General features: G+C 41.4%; 1 protein-coding gene across 8 annotated transcripts in view; it reads right to left on the bottom strand.

Annotated features, from left to right (window-relative positions):
• Positions 1-262: 262 nt before the first annotated feature.
• adgrl2b.1 (adhesion G protein-coupled receptor L2b, tandem duplicate 1) overlaps positions 263-12063 on the bottom strand; it is an 89245-nt gene continuing 77444 nt past the window's right edge. For 3 of the 8 annotated variants that reach the window (XM_006786401.3, XM_006786403.3, XM_087832623.1), the window contains 5 exons: positions 11514-11682; positions 9448-9576; positions 8282-8378; positions 7084-7209; positions 263-2378 (listed from right to left, as the gene is read on the bottom strand). In XM_006786401.3, coding sequence (XP_006786464.2) covers positions 1495-2378; positions 7084-7209; positions 8282-8378; positions 9448-9576; positions 11514-11682 — 1405 coding nt within the window. In that variant the 3' untranslated portion in view covers positions 263-1494. Of the gene's footprint in view, positions 2379-3005; positions 3060-7083; positions 7210-8281; positions 8379-9447; positions 9577-11513; positions 11683-12063 lie in introns of all 8 variants that reach the window. The other 5 variants (XM_035906026.2, XM_006786406.3, XM_087832625.1 and 2 more) reach the window with 4 other exon arrangements.

Here is a 12063-nt window from a genome sequence, read left to right as displayed (position 1 = left end):
ATTTCTGCTTTTGCGTCACTAGCAAATCACGTGTGCATTAATCCACCCAAGAAAATACTTCCACACAAATCCACAATTTATTCCCATTTACGTGAAGAAGAAAATTGATAAATGTGTTCATATGTTTAAGTAAAAATGCTTTTCTTTTTTTTTTTCACCAACAAGTCTGTAGTTTGGGTCTGTTTGTGGGTTTTACCTTCAATAAAAGTGTGAAATATGTCTGTGATTTATTATTCCGAATGCGAATAAGCAACCAAACATCTGCGAACAAGAAAAAATTTCACATTTATTTGATATCAAACAGGAGTTGAATTAAATACCAGCTGATGATGGGCTCTTACAAAAAGAAATAAAATGAACCTAATCAGTGCTGCAACAACTTTTCACACTTCCCAACCATGTTCTTTTTTTGTTTTTTAACATTTTTCTTGGAATAATTAATAAATTAATTCGTGTCAAAGGATGAAATGTCCTCAAAAACTGCAATATCGCATCTACGTCGCATTAAAAAAAGTCTCAGAAACCCGACAATTTCTTTCTTTCTTTCAAGTAAAATAAATTACACGAGGATCCAATTTTACTCCAAATCTGTGCATGGCCCGGTGTTAACAAATATTAACTACTGGCGAAAACTCATCATTCATGAAAGCAAAAAGCACTTCACAAGCAGAGACGTGAGCATGATGATTTCATATGGATTTCGTATCTCCTAAAAACTTTTTTTTTTTAAATGATTTTCTCATATTCAAACATACTACAACAAGTCAAGTGTGAGAGGAAAAGCACATTTCCACCATTTTTGATTAGCCTTGTCTGAAGAATCTTATTAACATTGAAAGGGCAAGAACTACTGAATGGTTGCCTTTCTTCTTCTTCTTTTTTTCCTTTTTTAATTTCACTTTTTACACTAGTGGTACAGCAAAATATATTTTTTTCAGCTGTTACTTTGACAACAGTTAAATGTGCAATAGAGAAAATATAAGGCCTGAGTCTGAATTAGTGGTTTCTTAACTTTACAGTCCTGACTGTGCAGTGGAGCCACACTAGTTCTAGTTCTGCACTTCTTGACTAAAAAGACCCCGGTTCTTCAAAGGCCCCCCAGGAATACGTCAGGAGTTTCATAGTTCTTAGAGTACTTTTCCCCCCTTTTTTTCTCTCTTTTTTTTTTAACTCTTATTCTTCGATTTTTCTCGCAGTACAACAGAAATGCCAGATTTATCTCGGCCTACGTGTCATTCTCTGCTCCTCTTTAGTCCAACAGCAGAGCCTTCACAGTCCACATTTGTCTGGCCTCAGATGGGATGTGTTTTGTGTGTTAATGAGATCTGTGTGCAAAAGTCATGTATTCATTCATTCCTTTTTCCACCCAACAACTTTTCACTTCTTGTCCTGACACAAAGAACAGAAAGAGCGTGTGAAGTGCGGAGCCAGGCTCGCCGGCTCTCTCCGATGCACCCGTCCTGCTAAAACCTGTGCAAACAAAGCGTCGCCCGCTCAAAGGCTGGTGATGAGCTGCATTTGTCCGTCGGCGGGCGCCTCTCCGTCGTGCGCACAGTCTTCGTTGTTGGGTGGGATGATGCACCCGTCGCTGGTGCCCCGGTTTATGTGGTAGTAGGACAGCGGCTGCGGCGCATCGCCGAGCTCAGGCATGCTTTTGTGATACGCGTCCTCGCTCTCGCTTTGAGGTGAGGGGGAGAGCTCCTCCTCCTCCTCCTCTTCTTCCGGAGGGTATGGGGAAGCTGAAGGCGAGGGGGAGTCTCTCAAGTTTGGCATGCTGGTATAAAGGGAGTCTCTATTGTTGCTGGGTGAATGGGAGCCCATGTCCTCCTCTGCGGTAACAGTCTCAGAGCCATGGCCGCTCTGGCCCTCCAGGCACCTGGGGGCCTTCTGGGAGCTGTACAGCAAGGAATGAGTCCTCTGGGGCAGGAGAGGGGCTTCCAGCACCTCCTTGTGGTGGGGGTGCAGGAGTAGCTCCAGGGTGGCGTGGCCTCCTCTTCCGCTCCCTCTCTGCGGGGATGAGGCATCGGCGTGATCTGCCACGATGGCGTCATCCTCGCTCCCGCTCCCGTTCCCACCCCCGCCCCCTCCCCGGTCCACCGTCACCCTGGTCTGCGGAGGCAAGACTCTGTCCCTCTCCCGTGGAGCATCGCGACCTTTGGGAGCCCCGCGGGGCCTGAGGTTGTTGTGGACAATCTCGGATATGATCAACTTCTCAAACGCGGCATCGTCCAGGTTGAGGCCCCCCAGGTCACCCGGGGCTCGAACGCCCACGGCCTCATAGTCGTCGTCTCGCAGGGAGTAGCTGTTGTTGAAATTGCCGTTGAGGGGGAGGGTGTCCATGGCACTGATGTCCCTGCTGTTGCTCAGAGACTGCTGTCCTGCAAAGAAAGGCGGAAATGAGCAGGTGAGACGCAACGTTTCAGCTTTTCACAGAACAAGACGGTCTCCACTACATCATCCACATGTGCTTGATACTGCTCAGGACACTTTACTCTTGTACTCTTTGATCTCTTGATTCATTTTAATTTTAAACAAATATCAAAAAAAAGAGAAAAGAAAACTTTTAAAATTCAAAGGAGAACCCAATTAGCTTCCCACCACGTCCAAGCTCATTACTGCTGAATATCATTAAAGCCAATCTAAGAGATTATCCTGAACAATATTGAAGAAATGAGAACAAAAGATGGCTTAGAAATCAAAAATATAGTACAGCAACATGTAATTAGGTAGCTCATGACCAGGTAACAAACAAAGCAGCAGGAAAACAGAAGAAAACTGGAATAAAAGAAAGAAAGAAGTACAAGCTGATGAGGAAGTGCAGTGATGTTAACAATGAATAAAACATTCCAGCAAAACTATATAAAAAAAATAAAATAAAGAAACGAGGGCATAACAAAAGAGTAATGTCAAACACAGATGGCAAACCACCTCTCTGCACTGGGGCCCCACAAGCACAGCAACAAGCCCCAAACACCACAACACACAGGCAGGGTGCAATGACTCACTTTGCCACCACTCACATCAAGTGTGTCTGCTCAGGCTACCTGGCCTAAGAACAGCTGATTTGCAAAGAAAGCAAAACAGATGCTTTTTTTCAATTGAAGCAGAAACAATAAAATCACTCAAATAGGAAAAAAGTGGAAGCTCGTAACATCCAGCCCGGATTCAGTTGACCCAGCTGGGATTGTGTCCTTGCGCTTAACTCGAGTTTAGTGCAGAGGCTTTGCTTAAATCGCTGGACGCAGATGTAGAAATTATTTTGTTTACCAATTTGAGCGAGCTAAAGGACAAATCATGGACAACTGAATCCTGGACTCAGCAGGTGAAAGGGTTCAGCAGCAAGCAGTCTTTAAAAAAAAGAAAAAAGAAAGAAAGTTGACAGAAAAAAAGAAAAAGAAGAAGTCAAAGAAAATATTTCCTGATGAAACTATTTCTTTCTGAGAAACACAAAAGTTTTCCGCCTTTTGCAAGTGTACATCTGTCAATTTTACACGAGCGAAACACGCACACAGACGTACACACAACAGATTACTCCTATTCTGTGCAGCCCTCTGACTAAGCTCAAGTAGCAGGATGGATGTGGGGAAAAACAGAGGGAGGGGGGAGGGGGCTGGTTTGATTTGATGAGGATTTTATTTACTGGGTAGACTGAGAGTGATATTTCGTAGGCTGACGGCTGTGTCGTCATGAGCACACATAAAAAGGGGAAAAGGGGGAAACTGCACTCTTTCAAACTTGTCAGAACATGATGATGGTACCTGAAAGAAAAAGCTCTGAAAACAACATCAAAGAGATTTCCTTAAAAAAAAAAATAAAAAAAAACGCAAAAAGAGTGCAGAGTGCAAAAGGACACAAAAGGCGGTGGTGGTAATGGTGGAGGGATTATTAGACAGTTCTCTCAAAAGGCCCGACTTCCAGATTTGCATTTGTTTATGCTCAGCTGGGTGATTTTGTTGCAGACAGGTATTGTCTACCGGGAGAGTGGGTGAGGGAGGGAAATGATGTGAACAGAATTCAACTGGACACAGAGACAGCTGCACTCTGGGAAGCTTTCCAGCAGAGATTCATCCAAGATGTTCTCCTTACCAATTTTACAGCACCGGATGAGCATCTGTGGAGTATTACTGAGTATTAATACACTTTATAGTAAAAGACATGCTCATCTTTTTCGCAGGAGCTAAGTGTAATGACTCTAGCAGGGGAAATTTAGAATAAGCTTGAGTTAAACGTGACATTCTCTCGGCACTTATTTCATCCTTGGATGGTGATCTTCACACCGGGATTTGACATTTGTGTGTCGCAGTGCTGTCTTCTCTCCTCAAACTAGTTTCCATATGTAGATCCTTACATCCTTTTACTATTATTTTTTTTGTCTTTTTACTTTCTGCTGTCCTCCTGTTTAAACTCAGCTCAGCAAAGTGGTCCTCTGCAGTGGGATATAAACTGTTTCTACAGGTAAAGTGGAGATTTAAGCTTGGACCCAAAATGATCTGCTAATTAAATATTGCCATTTTTACCTGCCTGCTCTGTTCTGGTGTTAACCTGCAATTATCCAACAACGATTAAGCAGGTAAACATTTTAGGCCAATAAAGCAAATGCTGTCTGCACACACACACACACACACACACACACACACACACACAGATACACGCACACAGTTTTGTGTTGAGCTGCTTTGCTGCTGCAGAGCTCCAGAGAGCAGGGCAAAAATATATATCACAAAAATGTCTTTGAGTTCCTGAACAGACATTTTATGGTCCCAACCCTGCTTCATTATCTCTAAGTGTGAAGTGCACTCATTGTGCTGCAAGCCAGTTTGCAGCACAAAACGAGAGCAGCAGCCGCAGCATGTTAAAGCTATAGGTTACTGCATATCTTGCTCCTTATACACTTTTGCCATAGAGCTTCTATTTTTTTTAAAATATTCTCTTTTATCATCAAATGCGTGTGAATATCTGAGAGCTGTGACTCTGCCCGCATTGCGTCATGTGCTTCTGCTTTCTCCCCTTTGATTAGGTTTCCTTTGCTTTGCCAGTGAGGAACTAGGTCACCATAAACACTAACACGATTTACGCTCTGGTTTTTCTTTAAGTTAGCTAAACAGAATGCAAAGATCTCGTGTAAATACATCGCTCGTAAATGGTATAAACGATCCGAATCGTCACCAAAAACCTTGCATTCAAGAGAGGGCAATTCTCTTATGACTGCTAAGTGGACGAGATAAGATAGCATTGACGTCTCGGAGTTTATCTCTCTCTGTGTTTACAAAGGAGAAAATTGCCTCGATAAGAACAAACAAAAATACAGAGAAGGTGTGAATGAAGAAGAACAAAGCGAAACCTTGTGTAATTATTCTCAACATTTCCATTCATGCTGTGTCACAACCGCAACCTCAACAGTTTCCATGTTTTTGGTGAATTTAGTAAACAGACTTAATGGAACAGTTCGACATTTTGAGAAATCGTTTCTGGCAGAGGCTTAAATGAGATGACTGGTACCACTCTCGGTATCTGTCTCTCAAATATGAAGCTGCAGTTGGGAGAGGGCAAGCTTAGAATAGCATAAAGACGGGAAGCAGGGGTAAACAATTAAGACAGCTCTGTTAAAAGAAAACAAAATCTGGCTACAGGCACCCCTAAATCTCTCTGATAGACATGTGATATCTGAAATTATTATTATACATGCAAGAACTTTTGCTTAACTCTCTCTTAACCGATAACTTCCTTTTCTCCGCTTGTTGCCTGGGAACTGCTCAGATCAAAGAAAGAGCCGGCAGATGACCTGCCCCGAAGTGGCAAATTGTTGTTCTTGTATGGATTAAACAAATGAGATGGAAAGTGTTAATTAGTGTGCTTTCCAAGTGCTGATAGATCGATGTTGTCACTGAAGGAACTCAGGCTGACTGTTTTGCCACAAAGACTGAAACCTGTTGTTCTTACACTTTTGCTTTTGCACAAATTCAACAGACAGGATAAAACCTGTTAATTAGTAAGTCTTGCTGGTTGGCGGATTTTCTTATCATTTTGCGAGGCTAAACTAGCCATTTCCATCTGTTTATACCACAGACTGTAGTTAAAAGATGGATGCAACCTCAGGGCTGTTTGAAAACTGGAAACTCTGTCCTGTCAAGTCTGTCCAGTAAAAAGTCCCGTGCATTGAATTTCATTGACTAATAATGTGCAAATATCAAAGAAAATGCCAGATGTAGCAAATATGATACCAATGAAATATATATTCATGTATGCAAATTCATTTTTCGCACTTCTCCCATTTTTGATTAAAGCTGCTGTTGCTCCCTTCAATCCTCCGCCCCGCTTTCAACAAATTAGCTTTTAACCTAAGCCTAGCGTCATCCATGTCGAACTATGTGATGTTGGGAGGACACGAGTATGTTTGCTATGGTTACAGATCCTTTTGCGTAGCCAAATACCTACACAAAAAGACACAAACATGGTACTGTAAAACAAGCCCTATGGAGGCTGCTGCCTTATTTTGGAGTGAAAAGTGATCATATGGGGCTAAGTTTTAGCTAACGCTAACTTAGCTGGGACAGCGCCACCGTAGGCTCTATAAGTATAGATTCTACATTTATGGTTAAACCAAACTCGTGTGCTGACATCCACCCATCAGCCATAGCAGTCATAGCCGCAGTGTAAATAAAATTAATTTTGCACAGTAGTTACGAAGGGTAGTTTTTTATGCTAGCGTGTAAGCTGTTTTTCTCCTGCTCTTCATGCTAAGCTAAGCTAACCTGTTGGTTTTCCAATTATAAGAGATAAAACATTAAAATTAGCAGGCTTTCTAGTTGCAAGCTGGTGGGGTTTTTTTTGTTTGTCTTGTTTGTTTTTTTTACAATGCCAAGCTGTCTGTTTCTCTCTAGTTTCACTCTTTTTGCTGAACTAAGGTAGCTTTGGGGTTGACTGGCAGAAATGAAAGCCGTTACAATCCTTTTGTTTGTCATTCATCTAAAAATGAGCAACTGAATGAAACATAATGTTGCTTTAAAAATAAAAGGAAAAGCAAAAACAAAACAAAAAAGCAGATAAATTGCAGAAGAATAAAGGTGGAGGGCGGATGTGCACCTGGGGAGTGAAAAGCCGGTGGAGAGGGGGTGTTGCACACCACGGTTTCTGCCAGAAGGTTGTTATAAGGGTTAGTGTCGTGGGTTCGAAGGAGAGGGTTAGTTAGGAGGTAGTTGCCAGTCATCCCTGAAATAACAGGAAGAGAGAGACAGAGAGGGAAAAAAATTAGGAGGGGTGGAAAAAGCAGCTGAAGAAGAGAGCCTGAGTCATTGTATCTCATGGTCTGTGGTTATATGTTGGTTAGCTGTCCACATAAACAACGGAGCTGACGTTCACTGTCCAGAATCTCACACTGCAGAAGATTTACAGCCTGCGATCCGTCTGCCTTCTATTATGGACAAGGCAGCCATAGAAACGCCGGTCAAAGCAAACCATTATCCAAACAGTCATCTGCTCTAACTGACAAACAGTATTACTGCGACAAGTGTCAACCAAAAAAGCATAGCTGCACAATCAACTGCTGTGTTTATATGAAACTAATTCATCTAAACAAACTCGTTCGGTTGAGACAGAAAACGAAACACGTCTAAGTGGCGCGTTGTGACCATGTCACAGCATCCCCATCATCCTCAGCATGCTTGTGTATATCTTTAGGAATGCAATAACCATCCCCTAAAAAAAATAAATAAATAAAAATAAAAATAAATCCAAACTAATTGAGAATTAGAGCCAAATCTGTGCTGGCACTGTCTGCAGCCTGAGCTTCATGATGCTGGGATCAGTCCAAAACCTGCTCTGACCTCAGCCTGACTTTGCTCGTCTCCCTCCCCTGCTTTCATGCTGACAATCACCCCAGGATGAAGATGATTTAGAGGGCTGCTGCGCAGTCAGTCTCTCCGCTCAGGGTCGTTATTTGAACTCAAGTCCTCGTCTATAACTTTTTATGCCAGACTAAATATCGCACCTCCTTTCTGTCACTATTTTTTCCCCTCCGTTCAGAGGATCCCGGCGAGCAGGAGCGTAGCGGAAAAAGCTCTGAACTTAAGATACACAAGTAACATTTAATGCTATTTTTTGATTGCTTGGCGCTAAGAGAACGGAGGCATTAAATCGGGTCTTATCTTACTCCTTTCTGAGCTGCCACATAGCCAGGTGGGCCGCATCCATTGATGTGTTTATTGTGAATTCAGAGCTTCATCACAAAGAGAATGGCGTATGTGTCTCGTCTGGCGGTGGCGAAGGAGAGATGGCTGCTTACCCTGGTTGAGTGTGGAGGTGCTGTTTATGTCTCCTGAGATGAAGGAGGACTCTGACTGCTTCCTCACAGTGTCGTTCCACATCCGCCTGATGCGGCTCTGGGTTGAGAAAAAAGGCAGCCACTGATCAGGACTCAACACGGCGCGACTTTTATTGAAGGCTTTTTTGCCCCAAAGGGTTGAGTGGCTATGCGAGTTTGTGCTTCAAACCTGCACTTGTACACAAAAAAAAAAATCCAGCTCATTCACCGCTTGATGACATGTTTGTGTTCGGGTACAACAAAGCCCTTCACGTGCTATTGATCCAACCAAAAATGGATACGCTGAGAGTCTTACGGTTTGTAATTTGAGAGATCGGCCCTGAGCAGCATTTTTTTTTCTTTTTTCTTCAGATGCTAAGAGCAGGAGCATCCGCCAAATTCCCAGAGGTGCTCTTAAGATAGCTCTCACAAAGACAAGAAAGAAGATATTACCACATGCATGTGTCTGTTTTTTTTTTGTTTTTTTTTTTACAATTTTCAAATAGGGTCTACCTACGGCCACGATAAGACACATATGAAAGAAGCACTGGGTGTAAATGTCTTTTCGGGATTTTAAAAAGGAAAGATTTCTTAACACAAGCGACAAGAAAACTTCAAGTCCATCCTTTGATCACTAACATTTAACATTACACAGCTGAACAATCTGAAAACGACACTTAAGCTACAATGTGAAGGCTGAAATGTGACAAAACACTGCACTCTGTGACATTTCAATTTCAATGCCCAACTTCTGTAGAGAAGCTTGGCTTTACAGAAGAAAGTGTGAATTTAGCGTTTAAGAATCCTTTTCAACACTTTTATATTTTCAATCAAAAGATAAGAGTGTTTTACTTTGTCTATCAAACTTCACACCTTGTCTGTACTCATGGAAAAGCACTCAGCCTGAAGGCCATTTGTAGCTCAGTCTTAAAAATGGCTTAGAGTCTATATATGTTTAAGAAAACAGGGATAAATACTTTGTTTTATTTTGGCCTTCAAAAGTGCAAAAAAGTAGAGAAAAATACTTTATGAAAAGCCCGTAAAATGTTCAGGAATTAATGAATTACTCATTCTCTGCGGTGCAGTCCATTTTAAGGTACAGTTCTTGAAATCCCAAACCTCGATATGCCAGATTCTCTGGTGTGTACCTGAGTAGCGGACGAATAGCGAGCCGTGGATCGAGACGTGGCCGTCTTGGCTGAGCTGTGGGAACCGTCAGACGGCAGCGCCCCGCAGCACTGGGACTGACGGAAACATTTGCTGTACTCTTTGCGTACCTGCAGAGGAATAAAAGATCAGGACAGACTCAGCATACAGACACAGACAGCAGCCCCCCCGAGAGATGCAAATCCCAAATCTTTATCAAATGCCATCCAGCTGACAGCAGTTTAAATGTCATATGTGTAAGGGCAGGAATAACAAACAGTGTGCAGCATATTGCAATATTGTAGCAAGAAAGCACTTTGACATGAGTGTTGCTACGTATGAATATATGAAATACCAGTAAAAAAAAAAAACCAAAAAAAAACCTGGAAATGCTTCTATAAAGAAATACAAATAGCCACACCTGGAATCTACTTTAGATTCAGTAACAAGCAGCCAAATCTTAGCTTAAATTTTTAGAAAATTCCCCCTTTTAGAAAAGGGGAAACAATTACTGAATGTTTCCTCTATTTAAAAAAAGACAATTATAGATCACAGTTAACACACATATTGTTCTGTCTCTACAGCAGTTTAAAATGAAATTAATTTATTACCATAGAGGACAAAGAAAGGCAAAAAAATATCCTGACATTTGAAAACCTGCAACAAGCTGTTCATATTTGTCCTAAAAAAGTAACTATAAACCAACTGTGCAATTAGTTAACTAGTTAATATCTCCTCGCTAATTTCCTGCTAATTAACTAATCACTTAGAGTGTTTAATTATTAATAAAACTTATTAATAGACTTGTTTAAGTAATTCTCTTCCTTTAGTTTACAAAATGAGAGAAGACAACTCAAATCATAGCTGTCACAATGTTGGATAATTAAAAGCTACTTTCAGCTGCTCCCTTATTCACAGCGGGTAACCACAGCAGGTAACTGAACATGTTTGATTTGGCAGTTTTACACTGGATGCCCTTTCTGACTCAATTGCAAAGGCCATTTGTCTCTATGGTTGGAAATGAGTAAACCGCAACACAACAAAGCCACAAAATGTGGAGATACCAGGGACTGAACCCAGGGCCTAATACACTCTACCACTGAGCTACATCCCCACATAGATGCCGGGAGTGCAATTATCGTGACTAAACAAATTCCCGCATAAATATTGCATATTTGTCACATGTTCATGTTTCAGATCATCAAAGAAATTAGACAAAGATAATTAAAGTAAATACAAACGGTGATTTAATTTATTAGAAAGCCATCCAAACCTCCCTAGTCTTCTGTAAAAAAGTATTTTTCGGCAGTCCACAGAATATCTTCCCTTGGTTATTTTTTGACGAATGTGAGACGAGCCTTTGTGCTCTTTTTGGTCAGCGGTGATTTTCTTCTTGGAACTCTCCAACTGTTAAATCATGAACTCTGACCTTTACTGAGACAATTGAGTCCTGAAGTTCTTCAGATGTTGCTCTGGGGTCTTTTGTGACCTCCTGAATGGGTCGTCGATGCACTGTTGGAGTAATTTTGATAGGCTGCTGTTCCGCGTTTTCTCCATTTGTGGATAATAATGGCTCTCACTGTGGTTCACTGGCATCCCAAAGCCTTAGAAGTGGCTTTGTAATCCTTGGCAATAGATAGATGTAAGTGCCTTTGCTTGTCTGCTGTTTCTTTAGATTTGACGTAATGTTTGGCTTTCTAAGATCTTTTAGCTTACTTCACTTTGTCAGACAGGTTCTATTTAAGCGATTTCTTGATTCAACAGGTCTGGCTTTCCAAAAAATTGTGGTAAATCAGAGTTAATTCATGATTTAATAAGGGGGGCAATTACTTTTTCACATAGGCCCAGCTAGGTGTGGATAGCTTTTTTCCATTTAATAAATGAAATCATCATTTAAGTGCATTTTGTATTAACTCGGGTTGTCTTTGTCTAATATTAAAATTTGTTTGACAATCTGAAGCATGTAAATGTGACAAATACGCAAAAAGCTAAGAAAAGACAAACAGTTTTTCACCTTACTGTTAATCTATTTTACAGCATATCTGAGACACAGAAGGACAAATCTTACTTTTTTCTGCAGCAGGCAGTGAAAGATGAAGATGAACATCCCTTGCAGAGTGTTGAAGATGGTAAAGAGGTAAGCCATCACTATAGAGGACTCATTGAGAAAGAACAAGCCAAAGGACCACGTCAGCCCCAAAAGACAAAGTAGAGCAAAGGCTCCTAACACCCATGACCTGCAAAAGACAGGAAAGAGCAACATTAAAACAGCAAAAAATCCTAAATTTCCTGCTTCTCCACTCTTGGACAACACCTTTTTGAAACACTGTTTTTTTTGCTTGACAATTTGCACTAGTGGTGGCAAAGTGTAAAAATGCTGAAACAAATTTTGCAGACAGCGCACGTTCACTGTCTAACAGTTAGGAAATTTCCTTGGTCTTCCTCTGAATTGTTGTCTAACAAGACTGCAAACACAGCAGGATTTTCCTTGGTGGTTTCCAGAATATAAGATAACTCGACAGTCAGTTTCAGCGACGATGCCTGGTCGTTACTGACACACAAGAGAGAAATAAGGCATCCCCAGAGAGATACCATGAGCCTGGAAATAAATGGGACAA

This window comes from Neolamprologus brichardi, chromosome 18 (assembly GCF_056152115.1).
Source record: "Neolamprologus brichardi isolate AB-2024 chromosome 18, ASM5615211v1, whole genome shotgun sequence".
Classification (NCBI taxonomy): Eukaryota; Metazoa; Chordata; class Actinopteri; order Cichliformes; family Cichlidae; genus Neolamprologus; species Neolamprologus brichardi.
Note: the sequence above shows the minus strand (reverse complement) of the source record. Positions and strands in the feature narration are given on the sequence as shown.